This window comes from Xyrauchen texanus, chromosome 28 (genome assembly GCF_025860055.1).
Source record: "Xyrauchen texanus isolate HMW12.3.18 chromosome 28, RBS_HiC_50CHRs, whole genome shotgun sequence".
In the NCBI taxonomy this organism is placed as follows: domain Eukaryota; kingdom Metazoa; phylum Chordata; class Actinopteri; order Cypriniformes; family Catostomidae; genus Xyrauchen; species Xyrauchen texanus.
In genome coordinates, this window is record NC_068303.1 from 22726747 (window position 1) to 22750857 (window position 24111).

General features: G+C 36.4%; 1 protein-coding gene, 1 long non-coding RNA gene and 2 other non-coding genes across 5 annotated transcripts; 3 read left to right on the forward strand and 1 right to left on the reverse strand.

Moving 5' to 3' along the window:
- Positions 1-388: 388 nt before the first annotated feature.
- On the reverse strand, positions 389-19898 carry LOC127622343 (ubiquitin carboxyl-terminal hydrolase 46-like). Of its 2 annotated transcripts, none has more exons than XM_052096424.1 (9): positions 19580-19898; positions 15962-16042; positions 12885-13098; positions 10451-10692; positions 9087-9163; positions 7053-7136; positions 6765-6962; positions 6131-6197; positions 389-6007 (listed from the first exon to the last, which is right to left on the reverse strand). In XM_052096424.1, the coding sequence occupies exons 1-9, from the start codon at positions 19613-19615 to the stop codon at positions 5906-5908; spliced, it is 1101 nt and encodes a 366-aa protein (XP_051952384.1). In that variant the 5' UTR covers positions 19616-19898; the 3' UTR covers positions 389-5905. The 2 variants fall into 2 exon arrangements, with proteins under 2 accessions (XP_051952384.1, XP_051952383.1); XM_052096423.1 differs by having other exon boundaries at positions 6131-6209.
- Positions 19899-20744: 846 nt separating this feature from the next.
- On the forward strand, positions 20745-22412 carry LOC127622348 (uncharacterized). Its single transcript, XR_007967964.1, has 5 exons — positions 20745-20802; positions 21158-21219; positions 21413-21474; positions 21707-21733; positions 22027-22412. It is a non-coding gene; the product is annotated as an uncharacterized LOC127622348 (long non-coding RNA).
- LOC127622528 (small nucleolar RNA SNORA26) lies at positions 21513-21633 on the forward strand. Its single transcript, XR_007967985.1, has one exon. It is a non-coding gene; the product is annotated as a small nucleolar RNA SNORA26 (small nucleolar RNA).
- Positions 21829-21948, forward strand: LOC127622529 (small nucleolar RNA SNORA26). Its single transcript, XR_007967986.1, has one exon. It is a non-coding gene; the product is annotated as a small nucleolar RNA SNORA26 (small nucleolar RNA).
- Positions 22413-24111: the final 1699 nt, after the last annotated feature.

Here is a 24111-nt window from a genome sequence, read left to right on the forward strand (position 1 = left end):
TGTTGCAGATGTTATGTTTTATGAGTGTACATGACATCAAACATCTCCCTTGTTCTTTCACACATACAAATACACAAAGGAAGTCATGCATCTTCCTAAAGTCATCCCTAAAACAGTTTGTTGCTGTTGATACATTGTCATTTTAGGTACATAAAGGAGCTTCTTGTAAATCAGACTCCTCATTTCCCATCATTTCAATCTGTTGAGTCTATTCTTCTTCTCCCTCTCTCATTCTCTGCCCAAGGCCCTTTGTGTCTTTGTACACACTAATTAGTCAGGGGAAAATTTATAACATGTGAAACTGCAACAAAGAGCCAGAAAATAATTAAAGGAAGAACAAAGAAGACAAACAAACAAATGAATAGCACTGCTGAGCCACAGCTGGTAAAGTTGCGTTTTTATTTATTGAGGACAGGAAAATAAACCAAAAGAATCTCAGTCAGGATTCCAGTTCCTAAGAGAAACCTTTTTGGTTCTGCTATGATAAAGTGCACTTACAGTTATCACACTTTCCTTTACAGTTTGAGTCCTGGTATTTTTCTCTCTCAGACACACAAACATACACACATCATTATACATCTCTTTTTTGGACCTAAAATAATACACACTCACATTGGAAGAGGACAAAACAGGCAGGTGAATTTTTGCATACAAGGGGTGAAACTGTATTACTGGTGTAAAGTGACAGACTAATAGGTTCATTAACCACTTAACGCATCAAGATGTTTATGTACATGTGTGGGGATATGTAACTCACAGTATTAAGCATACTTAGATACAGTACTTCTTTAAAACCTCAACAGAGCACTTGCCATAGAAACAGCTAATTCTATAGAATTTACATCAAAATGGTGCAAGTTTGTAAACGGTATTCAAACAATACCATTTCTGACAAACACATTCCGTAGGGTTTTATATCTTCATTTGCAAACTTGACCTCCCCATGCATATAATTTATTTCTAACAAGAGTAGTGAATACAGGAAAAGTGAGACACTTTCTGATCATTTGTCCTTGTTGTTTTAAAATCTGATTCCAAATGGCTTCACCCCTCACAAAATGCCATTTGAAATAGCTAAAGATTTCCACTATGCTATACACTTCAAAATGTAAGTTTCGTCATTTACAAGTTGTTCCACTAAACCTGAATTCACCCTTTGTCTACATATATTTATGAATAGTTTTATGAATCACTGATGAATAGAGAGTTCTCTTTTGTGTTCCAGTATGAAGGAAAGATTTTGGCACATTTCTGTTTGTTTGATTAAACCAATACCTAAATAATTATAATAATCACCAATTAATCAGTCAACATCCATCAAGAAACAAACAAACAAACAAAAAAAAAAAACACTGCATAGTCAGTGTATAATCTTACATTGTGTTGTTACACATATTGCATGTAGTGTGTCATTAACATATAATTACACCATTGTTACAATGTAATAAGCCATGTGCAAGAGGAGTGTGGTACAACAAATGGATCGGGCTCTTGAGCAAATGTGGATGAATATCAAATCTTGATAACTCCATGTATCATCATAAAATCTCAAATTGTTAATTAGTCTCTTATTTTCAAACCATTCATTCTACTATTATGTGCTGAATGTGTTGTGTTCTTCATGACTCCTGCTCCAGTCCTTTGTATCGCAAGTGTTACTTTTTATCAGTTGAGCAACCGCACAATTAGATTGCACGTGAACAAGCTTATAAATGTAGTTGTTTATGTAATGCAGATGTTAAAACGCCACCTTACAAGTCATGCACTAAAGTAAAGTGTTTAATTTTCATAAGATAGCATTGTGGAAAGGGGAAAGTAAGTGTTTATGAACTGATAATTTGCACTTTTACTTGTGGGAAAGTGAATAAAAGTCATTGTTGTTTTGTAAAAATACTTTTGCAAAAATATAGGTATAGTAATGTGAGACTAGGCAGAAAACATCAGCATGGTCTTTAAAAAGCTACGATGAATGAATGGGAGTATCAAGTGTTTCTTTGTTAGTGTTTCTATGACTAGAGCTTGGTTTAAAAAAAAAAAAACGTGTAGAAACATCAGTGTAAAATGAGAACATTGTGACATGGATTGTCCATCTTTTCCCTGTATTGCACCTTTATTGCGACCCCCAACATGTTAAAATATGGAATTAATTTCAAATCACGATTCTCGGGCTTAAGTTTCCCAAATGTTTCAGATAATGATCTTCTCAGATGGGGGACTATCTTTACTAACTTAGTAAAAGCCCTCTCAAATAAATGTATCCATCTCACAAAGTTGCAAGAATAGTGCGCATGTTCTTATTGTAACAGCAAGTCCTATCACATTCTGTGAAGCTGAACTTTACAGAACACATTACAGTGCTCTGAGGGCTGCTGCTGTTTTATTTAAAGTTTCTCCTACAAAAACCCTATTAAAAAGACACTGTAAAACTGATCTAAAATTATTGTAAATAACAGTAATGCTAAAATAAAATCACCTTGTCACCTTGCTTCTAACAAATGAACAGAGTGGAAGTTGCAAGGGAAAACTATCAAAAGAACTTTGTCCCGGGCCCTATGATATGGGGGCCCCACTAAGGTCCACAGTTATAAAAGAGCTTCAACTGGTTTTTGCGTAGTCAAGAAACAGTCTTCATCTGTCTGGTCCAAGTATACATGACCCAATGCTTAATAGAATTTTTGAAGAAAGAGGACAAATATAGTGGGTTAAACACAAATCACGCACCCCCTTTGGCTTTTGGAGCCTGCGAGCAATGGCGAAGCCAATTGTGGTCCAATAATGAATATACATTCTGGACGAGACCAAGCTTCTGATCGTATTATCTACTGTAGGTCAGTTAGTCCAACTTTACAAACTTTGGACTGTTTCAGTCAAGCCTTTTCATTACTTTTGTAAAAGACTAGGTATTAGTATTGTTTTAGTCAAATTGAAATTGAACTTTTAAAGTGCGTGTAAACATTCTGAATGGGTACAGCCTACACATTGGGCTAAGGGAACAAGATGTCCACACATAGAAGTTTAATGATGGCCCTGAGTCCGGCCACTGTTAGAAATATACATTTTTAACAAAAATATATTGAATTCTAATTCTGTATTATAAAGGTTGAACTAAAGGTGACAGTTCAGTGACCATGTACACTATCGTTTAGATCATTTAGATTGACAAAATCACACTAACTTATGTCTAACTCCGAAGACATCAATTGGGCTAGGCAGATTTAGGCACACAAGACTGGGTGTACTACAAAACAGTATAGCTAGACTAACCACACCCACACACGCACACACACAAAAGAAAACCAAGAGCTGAATGTGGGGTTGCTAATGCACACTTCAGTGTAAGGCCATTACCTACAGTGGAAGTTGGGTAACAACGTTGTTGTTAAGAAAGCAATTAGAATGAAGAGGGAGAGGAAAGCAGCATTTCAGCCTTGTGTTTCTGCACATTTGCTTTGTTACTGGAAAAGAAAAAGCCCCCAATAGGACAACTCTTTCTTTTCGTTTTATCTTTCAAGTGATGTGAGGCAGGAAAATAGTGTTTTTTTTTATGTGATCTGAGCTAAAGAAGCACAATTTATGATACCACTGTTGTCAGATTATACTGCTCTTGACCAACTGTTTTGGAGATTTTGGTCTTTCCCCATTCAAGTAGATAGGAGCTGTACGTTCATGCTGCTTGAATCCATAGAAAATAGCTGCCCGGGGGGCATTCCAAAGATAGTGGCCTAGTGGACTAACTTGCCTTGAAAAGCACTTTGCTTTAAACGCTCCACATGGTTACATGACTGCTTCTATTTCTGAATGAAAAGGAAAGCCATTTCAAAGTCTAAATGCAGACCCACACACACACACACGCACACCAGTAATAGACCGATATATCAGCCAGGCCGATTAATGGGCTGATAATTTGCCATTCTGAGATTACAGATCAACCGACAGCCATGTCACACAGTTTCTGTTTTTCAATATTTTTGAGTTAATATAAGTAAATGTTGTGTCAAATAAGTGAACAGTTGAATTTTATTTAAATTCTTATTTGTTATCATTAAAGGTGCACTCAGTAATTATCTTTTTTATGTTGTTTATGTCATCTTGGACTTGGACTCTTAGGGGCGTGGATGCAACATCCTTCAAACGCAATAGTTTTCAGTTACCAATGCTATTGTAGAAATCAATAACCATAGTTGGCAATTATTAATTTAATCCATGAGGGGAAGTGTCCAATATCAAGGTGGTTACATAGTTTAAGCCAGTAGTAATCGGCTGGTCAAGCGATCTCAACATGGCAGCCCCCATGAGGAGACCATCTCCATGTAGAATAAAACAGCTTTTATAAGGTTACTGATGCAAACTTTGCATCTAATTAATGAAACAAGATTGGAGGTGTGGGTTAGAGCTATTTTGACTTATAAAATGCACTCAAACATTTTGAGTTTGCTATTTACAAGTAGCATCTGCTTACAAGGACCATGCCTCGCACAAAAGAGATCTCAGAAGACCTACGATCAAGAATTGTTTCTTTGCATAAAGCTGCAAAGGGTTACAAAGTTATCTCGAAGAACTTAGATATTCATCTGTCCAAAGTTAGACAAACTGTCTATAAATAGAGACTTATTTAGTACTGTGGCTATTCTCCCTAGAAGTGGCCGTCCAGCCAAGATGACTCATTGGGCACATAGTAGAATGCTCATTGTGGTAAAAGGAACCCTAGAGTAACAGCTAAAGACTTAAAGGTATCATTGGAACTGGCTAACATCTCTGTTAATGAGTCTACTATATGGAATATATTACATAGGCATGGTGTCCATGGCAGGACACAACAAAGGAAGCCGGGATGCACACCGGACACATCTGGCTAAAATTTGAAACAATTGTTTCCTGAATGTACGCCCACCTATGACTATGGAGGCTATTCAAATTTCTGCCATGCCACGAAGCTCAACTTGCTTATTTTCCATTAAATTACTGTAGATCCAAATATTATTATTTTTTTTTTTAAATGAGGAAAAAAGAACTGAGTGAACCTTTAATTGGTATTTCTTTATAGTGGCATTATATTGGCCACACTGCTGTCTAAATATCAGTATCAGCTAATAAAAATCTATATCGGTGGACCACAAACACACGCACACCTTTAAATCTTTGCATCAGAAATGTACCCACAAACACTCACCACTGTAACAGACTGCTCAGATCCAAATTCTGATTCCCACAACATACCTAAATCCAAAGCAAAACACAGCCCGGAGACCATGACTGAACAAGGATGTGCTGACTGGCTGGCAACTGAGGATAGGTAGGAGTCTCTCTAAGAGTTGAGACTGAAACTGATGGGTGTGCATCACAGTACAAAACTTCTAAATTGACCCTAAATGGGTTCCCTGATCCCTGACCTTATAAGACCGGAATAAACAGAGAAATCCTTTTCCTAATTTCAGATACCCAGTGTGAGAGGCACTTTACTGGGCACTGAATGGACAGAAACAGCCACTGTTGGTAAAGTACCAGGACTCAAAACAGTCTATGAGATACATTGTTGCCATTGCTCCTTTTGTAGCTTTTTGATTCCTTCAAGTTGAATATGTTGTGATTTTTGTTGTGTTGCTTTAGTGTTACTTATTGTGTTTGTTTATAAAGTGCCTTCCAGATGCAGGTGACTGTTGTGAGGGTCAGATTTGAAGATGTACATTCCCACAGTGCAGCGAAGCTGGGAGAATGGGACTTCCAGGAGAAGTAGTATTGGCAAATGGGTAACAGAGGGCTTTTGGCACTCAGTCTCAGCTGTAGACCCTGAGTTTAAGCATGAGGAAAGGGAGAGGGATGTGGGAAAGGAATCTATTGAATGTCAAAACATTCATTTTCTGACCCCCTCTTCTCTCTGTCCTTTGCCTATTCTCCCTCTACTCCTTCATTCTCTGGACTGATAGAACAGGATATATCCCGACTCTGAGTTCTTGGAAATATCAGAGGTCAAACCGTAGAACTCCTCTATTGCCTGTGCGTCAATTTTCTGTGAGAGAAAGGAAAGGATGGATAGAGAAAGATATTGTGTGATAGAGAAGCAAAGAGAAACGATATAGTCTATGTGCAAAATAGTTTATATTCTGTCTATATACAAAATAAAGGTGCATACCTCTACAATGTCATCATCAAACAGCAGCCAGAAGCCATGACTCTTTACAATGGTGATGTAATGCCCTCTGTTTGGGCCACTAACACACACACACACACACACACACACACACACACACACACACACACACACACACACACACACACACACACACACACACACACACACAAACACACAAACACACACACACACAAAAATGTCTGATGAAGTAACCATCATGGATGCAAGGGTGAGCTAAATTGTTAACCAATGATAATATAGCTTAATGTGTTTCAGTCTTTCATGATCCAATCAAATCCCAATGGAAAGTTCAGATGAAAGACCAAAGCTACAATATCTCCTGCTGAATATTCTGCTACCCTCAGAAATTCATTACAGTATGGAAGTTAAATGCGTTGCAAATTATGTTTAATTTGTATTAAAAATAAAAGCAATACCATAATAGTGTACTCTGGGACTAGACCTTATTTATTCAAAACCAAGGGATCATAGTGCAAACCACAGTGTGTTATGACTTGTTTTTTTCAGACAAGACACCTTTGTTTTTTATAAAACAAATGACATTATGTACCTAAATGACATACTGTTTTGAATTTTTTAAGTTGCAGATGTGTCTGTTTGACAGTTCACATACCTTCCACAGTGGACCACCACAGCGACAAGGTCATACATGCGGTCGAGATTGACCGCATCTCCGGAGGTGTTGAATAGGCGGAGCTCCAGAGGAAACACCACGCGATAACTCAGTTTAGTGTACCGATGCAGCTGCTCCATGTACTTAAACCGCTTCAAATGAAGAGCCAAGATCATGGGTAGCTTCTTTACACGCATACTGAAACACATACACACAGGATTACAAGCAAATCCTTGGCACGCATTCACTTGTACCAGACATATAATACACACATCTCCTTATACTGACCGTTTCTGGGCCTCTTGTTTGCTACAGCACGTCTCACAGTAGTATTTATATTCACTGCACAGGGTCTCTGTATTACTAAAGCCCCTGCAAAAGCCATTTGACAAAATAAATCACAATGACTATCATAAATCATAAAACATATGAAAAGTCAAAAACATTACATTAACTCTGGGCACTTTTCATTTGTTTGTTGGTAATTGTGGAAATGACACCACAACTGAGAGACAGTTGCAATTAGTTAAATTTATATAATTTTATTTTTTTTATACTTTACTGTGTCCTCCACTTTAATATAATCGATCTCTTACTTATTTACAAAGTTTTCCAAATATTCCCTAAGCCGTTAATCAAACAAACAGATAGTCCCGCCCCCAACTCATACCACTGGTTGAGTCAATGACATAATTTACATGGATGCCAGAACAAATTTTACTGCAAGAAATCTGCTTAAGACTCAAAATCGGCAGATACATGAATATGCACATTATCTCCTTTCTCTTTACTCCTGTATATATGCGGTGCGGTCAGTAAGCAGCTTTTACCACAGCTATGTAATTTCCTAGTGACGCATTTGCAAATAAAAAAACATTGCATACGAGGAAGACTTGGGTATTTTATTTTTTGTTGCTTTGCTTTATTCCCAGATATTCCAGAGTAGATGCTGTATTTGTTTCTTTAAAGGGATAGTTCAATAAAAAAGCGAAGCTATGATTTATAGTTAAAAAGTACTTAATTATTGATAATTTCACTTTAGAATACATGAATTTAACCAGTGGAGTTGTATGGATGACATTTATGCCAACTGTCTGTTCTTTTTGGAGCTTCAAAATGTTGTATCACCATCCACTTGCATTTTAAGGACCTAATGAGCCACAATATTTTTTCTGTTTTTCTTTAAATGTGTTCTGATGAAGATATAAAGTCATACACACTTGGGATACTGTATATGAGGGTGAGTAAATAATTTTTCATTTTTGGGTGAACCAACCCTTTAACTTTCAATCGCCACTGCAGTGGAATTGCACTGTAATAGTGGGGTTTCCCTTTTACATCAAACTCTAGAATTCCCCAAATGCACTTCAGCGCATATAAGCAGATATGAGGGACAGTAGACGATACTGTACTCCTAGAAATGTTGAATTCTTTCCACTGTGTTGACTTGTTGATATGATATATGGCTCCATCCTATGACATCAAGTTTTCCGTTCTGTTCCAATCACATGCGCACTCTTCCAAAAACCTGTAAGAACAACGCTTATGCGTTTACATAGTTCTTCGGGAAAAACCCAGGTGTGTTAAACCGCTTTCTCTTAAGCCCTTAAATGGTTTAAGGAATACTGCGTTCTCGTTTATGTGACATTTAAGAACATTCCTTTCTGCAAAAACTCTGTAATAAACAGTTTTCTTAAGTCCATGTCAAAGTGGTTAATGTTGTTGTGTCAAGCTGGACAGGTCACTCAAAACAAACAGAGGTATTTTATAGTGCCACAGAGAGTGTTTCAATTTTCAACCTACGAATGGCTTACTAATAGTTGCCTCTGCATTTTAAGCTGGGATAGGAGTAAGTATTTTAACAACAAAAAAGTTCTAAGCTTCAGCTTTAAGTGATAATTTTCACAATAAATATTTAAGTATAAGTTTTATGTTTATTACACACTTTTCTTAGATTTTCATAGTTTTAAAAATGTAATTAATATTTTATGATGGGTTTTCATATTTTAAGATTTAAAGTATGGCCCTGGGAAAAGGGTAAAATAATCAAATCTATCTATATATATATATATATATATATATATATATATATATATATATATATATATATATATAAAAACTATTGATAAAGGCTTGGTAAAAAGTTTCCAAGACAGGTTTAATATCAGTCAAAAAGCAAAAAGACAAAATTTAAAATCTATTACGTTTTAATAAAAATCAACTGCTACGACATAATAAAAGTAGAAGTAGTTGAAGAAAGACCCATTCACAGTGGCATGCATGATTATATATTATTTTGTGTGTTTACTGTAGTATGTGTACCTGAGACAGTGTGTTATTGAAGTATTCTGCTCAACATCTACAGACAGATCCAAGAAGTCTTCATCCTTGCTACTGACCTGTAGAAAATTAAATGTGAGTTCACAAATCACTTTACACATAATTGAAATGAAAGCGAGCGCAAGCAATTTCAGAACAAGAACCAATGCAAGCACAAAAACAAGTAAGCACTCCTATTCCCCGCTCAAACCTCTTCAGACCAGTGATCTCCCTCCATACAGAGATAATCATACTTCAAGAGCCAAGCATTTTCTAAACAGTTACCAGGAACTTAGAGACGTTTATCAAGGCATGTAGATGACCCCCTTCTATAGACAGACTCAACTGTATAAGGTGAACAGGCTGAACTCTGGTGAACTGTCTCTGCCTTTCACTAATATTACAGGACATGAAAATGCAGAGGTGTTATTGTGTGCGCAGCGGTGTTAGTGAAGTTGACTACAGTGAGAGATAGTGTATTAACGCAAGTAGAAAGTAGGTTAATCAACAGGGAAGCTAGATGCATAAGAGCACTTATCATGGGGCTTTTATCAAAAAACAAAAAAGAAAAAGAAACAAAAACAATCCATTGATCAAGACTTTCTGAAGAGTGCCCTGATCATTATTAGTTCTACACTCCTGATCGAAGGCAGACGCAAACATTTTCGGTGAAAAAGCTAGAGAATTTTTGAATCCAAGCTAAATAAATAGACAGTTTCAACTGGAGTCCCTCCGAATGTCCATTGAAGCCGACAATGCTCCATGCACACAGCCAGGTCAAGCAAGATGTGGATGGAGGACCACCGGATCAAGACCCTGTCATGGCCAGCCCAATCTCCACACCTGAATCCCAGTGAAAACCTCTGGAATGTGATCATGAAGAAGATGGATGTCACAGGCCATCAAACAAAGCTGAGCTGCTTGAATTTTTATGCCAGGAGTGGCATAAAGTCACCCAACAGCAATGTGAAAGACTGGTAGAGAGCATGCCAAGTCACATGAAAGCTGAGATTGAAAACAGGGTTATTCCACCAAATATTGATTTCTGAATTCTTCCTAAGTAAAAATATTAGTATTGTGTTGTATACAAATTAATATTAATTTGTTTTCTTTGCATTATTTGAGGTCTGAAAACACTGCATATTTTTTGTTATTTTGACCAGTTGTCATTTTCTTCAAATAAATGCTCTAAATGACAACATTTTTATTTGGAATTTGGGAGAAATGTTTTCAGTACTATATATAAATAATAAGTAATGTAAATTTTAAATAATTGTATAAAATCACATATATTAAGATATTAGATATTTCTTTGAAAAATGACAAACATCAAGGTTTGCATTGGTGCATGAAGTAACATCTCATACCATCTCACAGTTAAGACAGCGTGTCTCATTGGTCAATGTGCCCTGGAAGATATCATAAACCCAGCTGGGCTCGATCTTGTTCTGTTCTGGCTCGGTGTCCGTGGCAATGTCAGTGCTGTTGTTCTTCAGCCGTCCATTCTGTTTCTCTTGTTTCTTCTCTTCTTGCAGGATGTCAGCCACTGTGTTCAGCAGGTAGTTCAGGAACTCATGAGCGTCCTGCTGCATGTAGTTATCAAACAAGTCTGTAGAAGGAGCCAGAGGGCATAATGTTTGCCTTAAAAACATTTATAAAAAACAAAACAAAAAAAACTTTAAATTAGTTATCTGTAAGTTACCTTACCATATACGTTTTATAATAAAATATAGTGAAAGTGTCTGGTAAATATCTATATTATATTATACCAAGACAATACATGTACATTCACAGCAAAATAGTATTACAAGATTGAATTATTTTTATTAAAAAAAAAATCTTATTTTTGTTATCAGTCATGTACATTAAGATAACCTTTCATGCATATTATATATATTATATAATGTTTATAGCAATATTTTGCTAGCTATTGTTCAGGGAAAGACTTTTTATCACCATTCTGTTTTTCATTGTGTGGCTTTCTATTGTACCACCCAGATTATTATGGTGGTTATAAGTATTTTAAGGTACAAAGCAGATTAAATTATTCCAGTAGACTGCTATATTAACATTACATCAGCTAGTGAAATGTAACTTTAAATATAATAATCCAATAAACAGGTGCAGTGAAATAAAAAGGAGAAACAATTATGACAATTAAAGAAGCCAGCTTTAAATGTCAGCTTTCAAAGTCTGTTATGACATCATGAATACATAATTATTTATTTGAGGGTACATGTTTGTCCGCAACATATTAAGAGGGAATAAATTAACAAACCGAGAAGAGCTCTAATTAACACATAGACACACACATGGGAATGAAATGTTAACATGCCATATTGTGTGCAAACATATAGGCAAATGTGTGTGTGAGTGTGTGTAGCTGGTGAAGCAAAGACTCTCTGATAAAGGTCTGTATTGTTAATTCATTACAAGAGCATTCTGGAATGAGACACAAGAACAAATCCCCTTTTATACAACATATTATCCCTCCCTCACAACACACAGATACACACACACACACACACACACACACACACACACAGATACACTCACACACACACAGATACACTCTCACACACACAGATACACTCTACACACACACACACACACACACACACACACACACACACACACCTGATCTCTTCCACCTGCTTCTCATTCAGCAAATTACACAGAGGCTTACTGTTAGTGTAGACAGGTTGGATTTTCTTGCAGTCCTGACAGTCTACTATGAGCGCATGATAACATACTTATATTTTTACTGTCACTCATAGCTTTTGCATAAGATACTGAATTAGAAACATGGAGGAGACAAATTGTACATTTTCACAAATACAGTGGCCCCGACCCTTTTGGGTGAATTGACAAATTAGCAAAAACAGATGGCTTAGTCACAGTAAACTACCTTTAATTTGACGTGAATAGAAACAAGCCTGTGAGGCATAGAAGTACAGTTTGTTCAATATATTTTAGTGTTGTGTACTTGAGGGTCAATTGTTCTACCAACAAAACATTGCAAATATGTCTTTCCAAAAATGTCCAAGGACACAATGACCTCAAGAAAACATGGTTTATGAAAATTACATGTGACCTCAGACCTTGAAACAATACGACATATTAAACACTTTTCTCTAAACACTACTTCCATGCTTCACAGAACTGAGGGATGTACAAAGTCGACTAGTTGGCCTTTAAGAAGCCCTGTTTAATTAGGCTGTATAGAACCATGTCCATCAGACCCTGATTAGATGCAATTGTAATGGGACAATTGTCATAAGTGTTAAAAAACAGCTATGTGTGACACATCGCAACTGTCAAAGGCGTCCAACAGCATGTGTAACTAGACCATTAAATGGTTATAAACAGCAATGAATAAATCCAGAAGTGCTAACAGATATCAACAAATAAAATATTATATAAATATTTATGTTTTATAACACAAAAGTATTATAGTTCTCACAAAATATAAAAAAATTTAATAATTGATTAAGTATAACCGAGACAGCAAGTTAAAGCTTTAGCCAAGAAATTGCATCTCTTAATTTATCCCTTTTTAAGCAAAGCTACAAAAACTATTAAAACTAAAGAAATCGAGATATACTAGTGCTATGAAATTGAATTAGAGCTCATAAATTGCCTTGTCAGTTGTTGGATGACTAGTCAGCTTTCCTGACCTACACTGATTAAGGTCAACAAAAAGATCCCAGTTCAACTGTATATGAAGAAACTGTATAACGGTAGAGGCATTCATTGAGTGAGCCGAGTTTGGAGGCAGGTCAAGCTTCTACGTTCACTCACCGTTCTCCTTCCGCAGACGTGAAATGAACTTCTTGGGCGGGATCACGCCGACCTTCTTCTTCTGCGTTGCAATGCTGTGGAAGAGGTCGGCCAGACAGGTAAGAAGGTTCTCCTTCTTCTTCTGTTGAACTTTATATGCCAACACATTCTCCCTGAACGGCCGGCAGAAATACAGAGCCTGGAGCACTGAGTTACAGTAACATGTGTTCCCAAACTAGGGAAAGAGACACAAGAGATAAATTAATTTTGGTTGTGCTAATCAATGCCTGATCTGAAAACAAACAATGTAAATTTCGGATGCAATTAAAACTGATCTATGAAAATTTGTGATAAGATCTGGAACACTGCATGCTTAAGGCATGCCAGTGAAGAAACAAGCATAGGAGACATTTATGATCAAGGAAGACAAAGAACAACTCCTTAATCAAGGTTAAAAGCAAATCAAAGGACTAAAAAAAAAAATGGTGGGATCAAATGGTCTCTAAAAACATGACCTGCACAAGCCGCACTCACTGTTGCCTTGATGACAGAGCATTGTTTTGTTTCCATGGTCTTTTTCAAACTACTGACTTTTAGGGGCCACTCAGACCAAAAGGGTTCTTGCGTTAAAAAATCTAGACGAAGTACAACTCATATAACAGAGTATGTGTTATGCGCTTGCCGCCATTTCCTGGTGGCCATATGTAATTAGAGTGCACAATCATCTCTGCCCATATTTGGATGACTTCCATCTCTTGTTGCAGCTTGTTGCAGGGGGTTGCATGTTCTCAAACTGAAGCAAAGGTAATAACACATGTTCTCAAACTGAATCCTTATACGATTGGTTTAGCATTCAATGACGCTGGACAACGTACTACATAATTTTCGATGAAGTCATCTGATCCGGGAAAGCTAATGTGTTTTAAGCCAGATAGCACATTATGTGCTGTGTGCACATTGTGCTTCGAGTGGATTATCAAATGATCTTATGCATCCAATTAAGTTGTGTGTGGGCTTGTTTTAACGGGAATCCCCTCCTCTAAGCAATGGCATGTGATAATTTATAATCTGTTTATTTTGTGAAATTATAAGCTATTACTCGCTATATTGGTGTCTATAAGTAAAACATATAGGCTGGTTGTTTTCTACTCTTTGAAGGCTTTCCAACAAAATATGACACATGGCTATTTGATCAGTTTGATGTTTTTATTGATTACAATAATATGTACAATACAAAATGTTTAATAAATTATCAAACGGTACACTTCTGATTTGTCTGAAAATGTCAAAGCACTTGTTCAGTTTTGGCCTTAATGCCTACATGCATAGTAAGCTAAACTTTAAAACCATACCCATTCTGTGTTGGTCAAGTCTGTAGTTATTCATATTTTGATTATAATTTATCTCGGCAGGCCCGGGTGAGCCAATTTGTGCTAAAAGGTTCATTAGTGAAAGCCAAGGTAACTCAGTTGTTTCTAGATTCATGTAGCTGGCCAAGTTCTCTAATATTTGGGTGAAGTTAATAAAATTGAGATGAAATAATGACTTAATGAAATTATGTTTTAACTAGGACAGAATTTCTAAATGCCTTTGTCATCAAGGAAGTATATTGCACTAACTAGCTAATTAAAACTCATATATATATATTAATATATTACTCATTTAATTTAGTCAATAATTGTCCTTTTCCCAACTTTTTCCATTCTGTATGTCCAGTCCTAAAAACTAGAATATGTGATCATGCTCCATATTGCACTACTCCAATGTTTACCTTTCACGCTGTCGCCAGCTGCCATATATGTCAAGTATGTTCTTATATTGATTTTGCAGCACCACAGTGGAAAAAGACAACGTGATCAAGCCAACTGGCTAGGATTGTCACAGTTTCGCAATGAGAACTGTTCAGCTTGATTGGTGGAAAAGGGCCTTATTTGTCGGAGCACATGTGCCAACCACTATGCCATACCTCCGATGACATCACTGCTTATCGTGGGCTATTTGAATACCACAAAAAGACACGCCATTTGATTTGGTTATAATCATATCTCTCATAAAGTGACTTTTCTTTTAATTAGTTATTTTATTGTCACCTTGTGATGACAGGTCTTAAAATCCTTTATTAAATTTAAAGCAGTAATTCCCCCTCAGAAATAAACTCATTAGATCAGGCAGCATTTAAATAAGTCACAAAAGAGACATAATTACGCGACACAATTTTACTAAATCCATTATAAGATCTCCTGACAATTAAGTGTAACCCACTGTTACATCTTCAACCTGATTATTGCCATTCTCCTAAAACTGAAAACAAAAGGTTGCATGACCTGAAAGATTCAGCTTTGTAAGATTGAACAATAACATGTTATTCATATTCATAACAGCTGCAGCTAATGGCTGTCGGAATAAATTTGGCTTTGTCAAGCTGACCTGTCCTGCAGTAAAATTCATATGTTATTGTATTTTACAGATGACTACAAATAAACCACTCAGTTCTCTTGAAAAAAGCAAACAAAGTGGGTAGCCAAAATTTTAAACTTTTTATTCTTTTAGCAGCTCAAATTTCAAACATTTCAGCTGTTTATTTAGTTTTTAATCTTGTGGTATCCCTGAAATTTGCAATAAATAATGTAAGATAATAAAAGTAAGTAATACAACATTGCATTATCATTAGCACACAAATGAGAAAACCAAGCTACTCTATGTTTCATTGCAGTTAGGGGCAGATGTTTTTGCATCCATCTGCAATTGTTTCTCTATATAAACATGCATTAGACTAACATCATTGACCATTGCAATGTGTCTCACTGTTTTTTTAGCATGTTGCGCAGGAGGTTAGCATTTTTTTAGATGCTGTGTCAAGTTAAAATAAGACTTTTAAAAATGCATCTTGAGACACTTGTGTTCTGTACTATTCAGAGCACTGCGTCTAGCTTTTTTAGTGAAAGAACATGTTTGGTCTGAACAACCCCTCACTATGTTTATATTATAATTTGTTCTCTAACTCTTTCTCATTCCTCAGAGGTACAATGTTCATCACAATGGCTATTGCTTAAACACGAGTCTGTAAAAGGGCTGGTCTAGCATTGTGTGATACTTACATTGACCAATCCAAAGTAGTGTTCATTAATGGGGAACTGCTCTGGACCAATGTCTTTCTCCAGAGCAGAGGCATTGGTGCCCTGAGAGGAGAGAATGAAAGGTTGAGGGATGTCATTACACATTTTCCATTACATCAACTTTCATTTGATATTAAATATTCATTGTCATTCTCATTTTTCAAAAGACAAAGTGTGCCCAACTTCATTGGGACTAGGAGGAAATAAAAAAGTAATTTGTCTTTCAGCCTAACTATGCTGGTAGAGACTGTCTGCCTACCAGGCCAAATAATGCTTTTTTTTGGCTTTTCTGCACTCAATAAACAACTGATTTTTGCCAAGTTTGTTTAAAATAGATTGCTCAAAAAAAAGATCAGATTATGCTCCAGTCACTGCTCTGCTCTGTGAAAAAACTAAAACATAAATAAGATTATCAAAGGTTTCACAGCCAAATGTTGTCTAAAAATGGACACAAATGAAATAACTTGAAATCATAGTAACTAGGTCAACTCGGAGGGCAGTAAGGTATAATTTTGGATTCAATTCCATTTAAATTAATAATGAATAGAACTAACCAGGAAGTGTTGCTAGATCAGAATTCAATACAGAGTGTAACTAATTCACCAGGACAAGTTCAGAGTTTCACCTCGGCTTAAGAGACGAGCTTGGTTTGAGCTTTTCGGTTCTAGTAATGTCAGATTTGCTCATCATAAAATATAAGCTTACTATAGTATCTTCTGATAACTCTGGAATAAACAGAAAAGGTAAAGATTTAATACACCCAACACAATTTGATCCTGTTAGACAATTCAGGTCTGAGACAAAGATCAAAGTGACAAGCCAGGAGAGTCAGGAGCAAGACTGACAACTGAAAGATGGTAAATAGCCGCACTCGGAGTCTGTGCATTGTCTATTTTAGTATTATTGACCCTAGGCAGAAATCTATTTTTTTCTCTCAAAGAAACATGAATCCACAAAGACCTTTATTTCTAGTACTAAGAAATCTTTACTACCCATTCACTTTAAATATAAACACAGCATTGTCTAACAGAGACTTCAGAGCTTAAAGGGTTTTAGTCCATAATAATGAACAACGGGCAAGTAATGCACTGCATTCATTCGTTAGGGCTATCAAATCCTCTGAGCTCAAAGACTTTGAAAAAATTAAGAGCCATTATATTGTCTAAATAATGTGAAGGTACCTTTGGCAACATTTGACTTCAAATAGGGGTAATTTTCTCTTCATTTGCAATTGCCAAATAGCCTGTCTTTGATTCTACTAAAACTCAGAAACCTACCAAAGCACACAGATGTGTATGCATTGCATACAAGTACACACAAATGTCGGTTGCCAAACTGAAGCACAGGTTACAGATGTATTTTCTCAAACTGAAGCATAGGTAACACAAGTATGTTCTCAAATTAAAGCACAGGTAGCCTAATAGATGCATATTCTCAAACTGAAGCACAGTAAATATATGCATATTGTCATTCTCAAACTGAAGCAGAGGTAATAAACGCATGTTCTCATATAGGGCTGGGCGATATGGCAAAAACTATTATCACTATATTCTTTTTCATATAAATCGATATCGATATTTATCACGATATTCAATTACATTTGCACATTGCAATTTTTTTTAATTTCCAAAAAAAGAAGAAAAAACTCAATCCTAAACAGTCTAAATAGTCTTTACAAAACTGTGTTGGGGGCTCAGACACAGCCAATGCAGTGGTGTCTGAGCGATCTTCTATGAAAATATTACAATACTTTATAGAGTTTATCAATTGAGTGCAGTTGGATATGAATGTTATAACATGATCTGTTCATTCTGAATCACAATGTATATATATATATATACACCTGGAGAGAAAGAACAGGAAATAAATGCATGTTATAAAACTGAAGCACAGATAATAGACGTATGTTCCCAAACTAAATCAAAGGTAATAAACGCATGTTCTCAAACTGAAGCAAATGCAATTGATACATTTTCTCAAACTGAAGCACAGGTAATAGACATATGTTCTCAGACTGAAGCACAGGTAATAGACATATGTTCTCAAACTGAAGCACAGGTAAAAGACATATGTTCTCAAACTGAAGCTCAGGTAATAGACATATGTTCTCAGACTGAAGCACAGGTAATAGACATATGTTCTCAAATTGAAGCACAGGTAATAGACATATGTTCTCAAACTGAAGCACAGGTAATAGACATATGTTCTCAAACTGAAGCACAGGTAATAGACATATGTTCTCAGACTGAAGCACAGGTAATAGACATATGTTCTCAAACTGAAGCACAGGTAATAGACATATGTTCTCAAACTGAAGCACAGGTAATAGACATATGTTCTCAAACTGAAGCACAGGTAATAGACATATGTTCTCAAACTGAAGCACAGGTAATAGACATATGTTCTCAAACTGAAGCACAGGTAATAGACATATGTTCTCAAACTGAAGCACAGGTAATAGATTTAATTTAAGCAGGACTCTACATGGAAGACATAAAGGAGCACATTTCATTATCTTGCATAGTACCACAAAAAATGTGGCCCCAAACACACACAAAACAATGAAAAAATGAACCCCGTCTGTCTATTGGTTACATAACCAGCACTAAACAACAGTTAGAGTCCCTTCACGCTGGCAATAATTCACTATACATAATATATTGCGAACCACATCTAGTCCTGATTTACATACCACCTGTAGTTATCTGAGGATGAACAGTGGACATGGATGTGAGACCGTAGGCCAGTTTCAGGCACAGAAATATTCAGGCAATGACAGATATCCCACAAAAATGCTTTAAAGAAACTAAGCACTGCAGTGTCCTATTATATATAAAAAAAGCTCTGTTCCTAATAGCCTACATGTTAAGCTACATCTCAAAATGGCAAAAGGGTCATACAGAGGCACTAAGCACAAAAGTGTTGAAACATTTTTGTATATACAGATGATAGAAATTGGTCAAGCATGGAAAGTACTAAAATTACAGTTATATTAAACAGAAATTATAACATGTGCCACCTATGTGTAACAATGTAATTCTACTTCTGTGCTGTGAAAGAATTGTTAAATGTAATATCAGTTGTACTGTTAAGGGCAGATGTTTATTATAAAATGATCAACAAATAAATAATATGAATTTCTGACATATAATGTAAAGTGCACAACTACACATTGTCATTTCTGGAATCATCCCACTTACATTTCAGTGATCACAACTTAAATAGACCCTTTAAAAACTGAGATTGTGATTCTCTTAAATAGGATTTTTAAAAGATAAAATATATAATATATTTACACCTCAGATACATAACTTAAAGAGTAAAGCTAAGTAAGTTACCACCACACAAGGAGGGCATCCCCTTAAATGCTAGCCTTTCCTTTTAAACAGAGCTCATTTTTTTCTTACACTATCACCCCAAGTTTATTAATTGAGCACTTAAGTATGTCTAGTGATGATAGATGTATTAATACAAGGGTGATTAATGTCTACATCAGCTCATAATGGAGAGGTCATGCACCTGACTGTGAGTGAACAGAAACAACCACCACCATCATTACGTAAGAGCTAGCCAGCGCACTAGCCAAAGATTAATACTTACCATATTACAAATGGAGGCGATATTTCTGACTGTCATTTAGTTTATATGGTGCCCCTCGCTGCCATCGTTAGGAAATAAACATGATTGTAATAGAAGCACTGACAGGCCAAGCTGCAATCCTCGAGGACAGCAATCAGTGACCATTCAATCCCCGCTGCTCATTCAAAGTGCAACAAATGAGAGAAATACACGTCTTCCGTGGTCATCTAGTTGTTTTTTTCATGGTCACTGCAACGAAGAATAACAATGCCTAATATTTTTATTGTAAACATCGTTGCTAGATGCACATACTAGACGACAGACAAACATCCTGGATTAGCGGTTAATCCCCACCCATTGAGACGGGATTGGTGAATTTAGTGTTACGACTATGTAGTTCAGTGGTTACGACATGAAACGCTCGCGGCTTGATTGACAGATTGACTCACCAATGAACAAAGAAACCCATTCGCTCGAGGTTTCGTTGTAGCCAATGGAATGAGGAAACACGAGTTCACGTCACATTCACAACCTATATTAAAGTTTTAAGGACACAAAAAAAAAAAAAAAAAAAAAAAACATTAAGGACACAAACAGTAAAAATGATTAATTGTCTAGTTTTATGTTTTACTCCTGTACATTCCATCCATACATTTATGAATATAAATTACACTATATCCACTGCATGAAATCCGAGTCAGTGATGTGTTCTTTTAAATATGATCAATAAAAGATATATTGTTCTATTTTTAAGTAATAATCATGCTGTGAACACGTTGTATTTTTTTGTCTTGCAGTGTAAATACTTGATTCATAAAACAACAAAAAAATCGCAGATCTCTTGATACTTAAAAATCCACCTTTAAAGAACATAAAAGCCCATATCTAAAACTAAGCGTGTTGATAATGTATAAACTTTCAACCAAATAGTATGTAATCGTTACCTTACATTATTTTAATTAGATTTTTAAAGCTGTTTCTCATCTCTTTCCCAGCGATATGAGAAAGGTGCCTTTGGTTGTTCCCTCAGCCTTCCAGGCTCCATTTAGGATTACGGTGGGGACGGGGTTAGGGCAGCTGCTGCCTTTCAGGAACAAACTGAGGCCCCTTTGTTCAATGGGCTCTTCTCTACCGCTAGAGGCGCTCTTTAAATATCACAATGTGATCACACACGTGGTCATTCTCTTCAGCACAGATCTACCGATCAGACGCAAACAGCATGAGCGGTCGCAACATGTGTGCAGGTGAGTGTGTATGACTAGATATCTGCTTATTTATTTCTCAAATGTGAGTTGGATTGTTCTTCGCTTGTTTTATCAAAACAGCGATATATAAATGTACAAACCATGCTGTATGTGCGTGATCTGTTAAGTGTGCTGAAACAACTATTGTACGTTAATAGGAAATTATTAACTTTTCTGAGCGTCAAACAGTTTGTTTAATAAAAAAATTGCATTCATGCCTTTCATGATTATTGTTGTGTGTAGATGTAGTGTAGAGAGTCAATGTATAGCGCGAGATCCGGTCTGCACGTGGTGAATGTGCGGCCTGTCTGCCTGCTGGTGCAACTTAAACCTTTTGTTATTTTTCATGTTACAGATTGGCCAAATGATCCCCCGACTGTAGACTGACTCATCAATTACTATGACTTCGTCGCATAGGTAAGGAAGTCTGATTCTAGTTAAATGTATTTTAAGTAGCAGCCATGTGCTTCCTCTGACCAACAAAAGTCAGCAATTTTCAGTCTTTTTAACTCCGGATACTGTCATAGAATACTTGAGTGTAGTGTGCATGCTAAATTCTGGTGATGGTGGAATTTGTTATCAAATTTTTTTTCTTATTCTCCGTGTTTAGGCTCAGTTGTTTGTAAGGCCTGGAGGACCGAGTAATGCAGAGTCATTCTCTAACTATTACCTGTAAGTGATTTTAATTTTTTTTTTCAGTTGCCCCCTTTTTGCCCATTCAAGACTTGCTATGACTTGAGTGATTAACACAGGGGGGTAGAAGAATTCTCTCAAAAACCTGAAGTATTGGCTGTATATTCCTTGCTTCGGATCCTGTCGTGAGAAACAATTTTTGTAACATTTAACCATATTTAATTTAAGATCGCCTCTCAAAGTCTTTTTTTTTTATTTATTTATTGCAAAGGTGGAGAAACAGAACCACAGTCATTAGGTAAGTAGTTAATGTCAGTATATGGTGTGTATCTGAATCATAGCATCCCTGAGTTCCTACAACTAGACTGCTGCTGGCATGATCCCTTCTATGCTTTGCCCACTGGAGACTGTCAGTGCCTCTAGTGGCCATAACAGTGGGGTACAGCAACCCCTTGCTAAAACCTGGGTCAGAGGTCTTTACTCTGTGCCTGGATCCTGTCTCAAGACACATTCAATATAAAATAGTTACATACAGCAAAATGTGACATGACCTGTCTGAATTAAAGTTTTACCCACTTGTTTTTTTTACAGATACCATTGATGACAGCTTTATCTCGGGGACAATAAGAAGTCTAAAATACCTACAGCGAGTTGTGTGTTGGTCCCTTTCATCTTGATGGCAGTTTCTTGGCTGGCATGTGTTGCCCGAGAGGGTCGTGTCTAGAAAGGACCACTCTTGTCAACCTTGCGAGATTCTTACACTGCATTAATTTGAAGTGGCACATCAAAGAGAAGCAAAAGATGATTTAAAATTGTATTGTAATTGGAGTCAGAGATAAATACAGAATTGTACAGTTATTAATTTCTGACCATGAAAACCTTGTACCTTCCCATGTATGGAACTAAATGCTGTTTTATTTGAATTTTATATGTAACCTTTGAATTGTAAAAAAAAAAAAAAAAGTCACAATATTAAAAGTCACATTACAATATTTTTGGGTATATTCATCTGGTAATTTTTTATTCTTTTTTTTTTTTTTTTTGCTTATTCACCTGTAATACCTCCCCTTAGGCAGAGCTATTTGCACTAGTAATAGCAACATCTTTGTGCAAATAGTGTTAGACCGATACTATTTGCACCTAATTAAATACTAACAGAGCATCACTGCAGTGTTCATTTAGAGTCCTACAGACACCTACGCCACATCACTGCAAGGAAATCAACCTTTTATATACATTTTATTTACAAGTATTACAGGAAAATATTAAGAGTGGAGACAGGAAACGGGGTCAAAAGGAGGATTAGAACTCCAGTCGTCTGCATAGACAACACATTCACACCATCTTATCAAACTAAGCCATTGCAGAGACACTTTAGGAGCAGTTTGCCTTTAAATTGAGTTGTGTGCCCTGGATGCTTTTAAGTTTTTGGGCACTTCCAGATACTTAAGACAATCATTATAAAAGACTGATCAAACTATATTAAAACTACTGTTTCATATTCAATTTGTAGTGTTGGTCAAAGAACTGTCCACTTTTGCATGGCCATCCAAGGGAGAAACATGCTTTATGCCCGTATTTGTTTAGTTATGATGTCTTCCAGCAGAGACTAACCAGCCAGATCTTGATCCGAGAGTAAATGTGTTGCTGCAATTATCCAATGTTATTGCTTGAATAATGCTACTTTGCCTTTTTTGTCATTATTTGTCTTGAAAACATGAGACCGTCATGGCCAACAGGCTCTCACAGAGAAATCGTAGAGATTCATACATGTTGGTGAAATCGTATGAGTTGGAACTTTTGCCACAGCCAATCAGATTATTCTCCCTCATCTTCTAATGTGGAACAATTTCTTCAGTCATACAAAACATACTCTATGCGCTGAACCATCCATACACTAGGGTTAGGTTTAGAAATGGATTTTGGGTTGGGGCATAAAATTAATAAGTATACAACATTTGACATTTTGAACTTTTCCTTCTGCATTACACCTCTTTAGTATTTGCACATCTAGAATTCATATGAACGAACTGGTAAGATTTAATATGATGGAGCCAACTCGTAATAATTTGTACTGCTCAGTTAGGGTTGGTTGTTGCTCATGAAATTGCAACAAAGGAAATTAATATAGGTAGTAAATCTTGCATTTGCCACAGGCTCAGCATTTTATTTCTTGGACCAGGAAGCCACAGCTCCTGCAAAAATCAACAAAATTAAGTAATGAAAGCTGTTTAAATGGGCAGAAGGTAGCAGAGGAGTCTCTTAACAAGTGTAAAAATTGCAGTCATAATTCTGGGGAAGTTTAGGATGAGATACCAATATGCTTGGCAATGAACCGCACGTCATGATTTGCTGCCTGTCTCTTCTCATATCCACTAAGGCACCCCTCAACCTTAAAATTGTTCAGTAGTTTTGCATTATCTGAGAGCTTTACTCTCAGCCTTAAACACCTCATATTCCAAACTTGTTGCCCCTAGATTCTGACTTTCTCAATGGGTGCACAATCATTCAGTGTCATGGTGCCAAACCTCTTTAACTCACTGTTATTGAGATGAAAATTCCTTAATGCTTAAAATTCCTTAATCCATGAGGATGCAGGCAGTGGTCAGTGAAATGTCTTTCGATGTCAGTCTGGTACAGGCGGTAGTTAGTGGTGGAACATTATTATTTCTCTAT

What these genes read in the sequence shown, in the direction of transcription:
- LOC127622343 (XM_052096423.1), bottom strand. Translation starts at nt 19,615, where the DNA reads ATGACAGTCAGAAATATCGCCTCCATTTGTAATATG. An exon ending in ACGTCTGCGGAAGGAGAACG is followed by an intron (nt 10,693 to 12,884) that starts GTGAGTGAACGT and finishes CTCCTTCTACAG; the next exon opens with ACTTGTTTGATAACTACATG. An exon ending in GCTGTCTTAACTGTGAGATG is followed by an intron (nt 9,164 to 10,450) that starts GTATGAGATGTT and finishes AATTTTCTACAG; the next exon opens with GTCAGTAGCAAGGATGAAGA.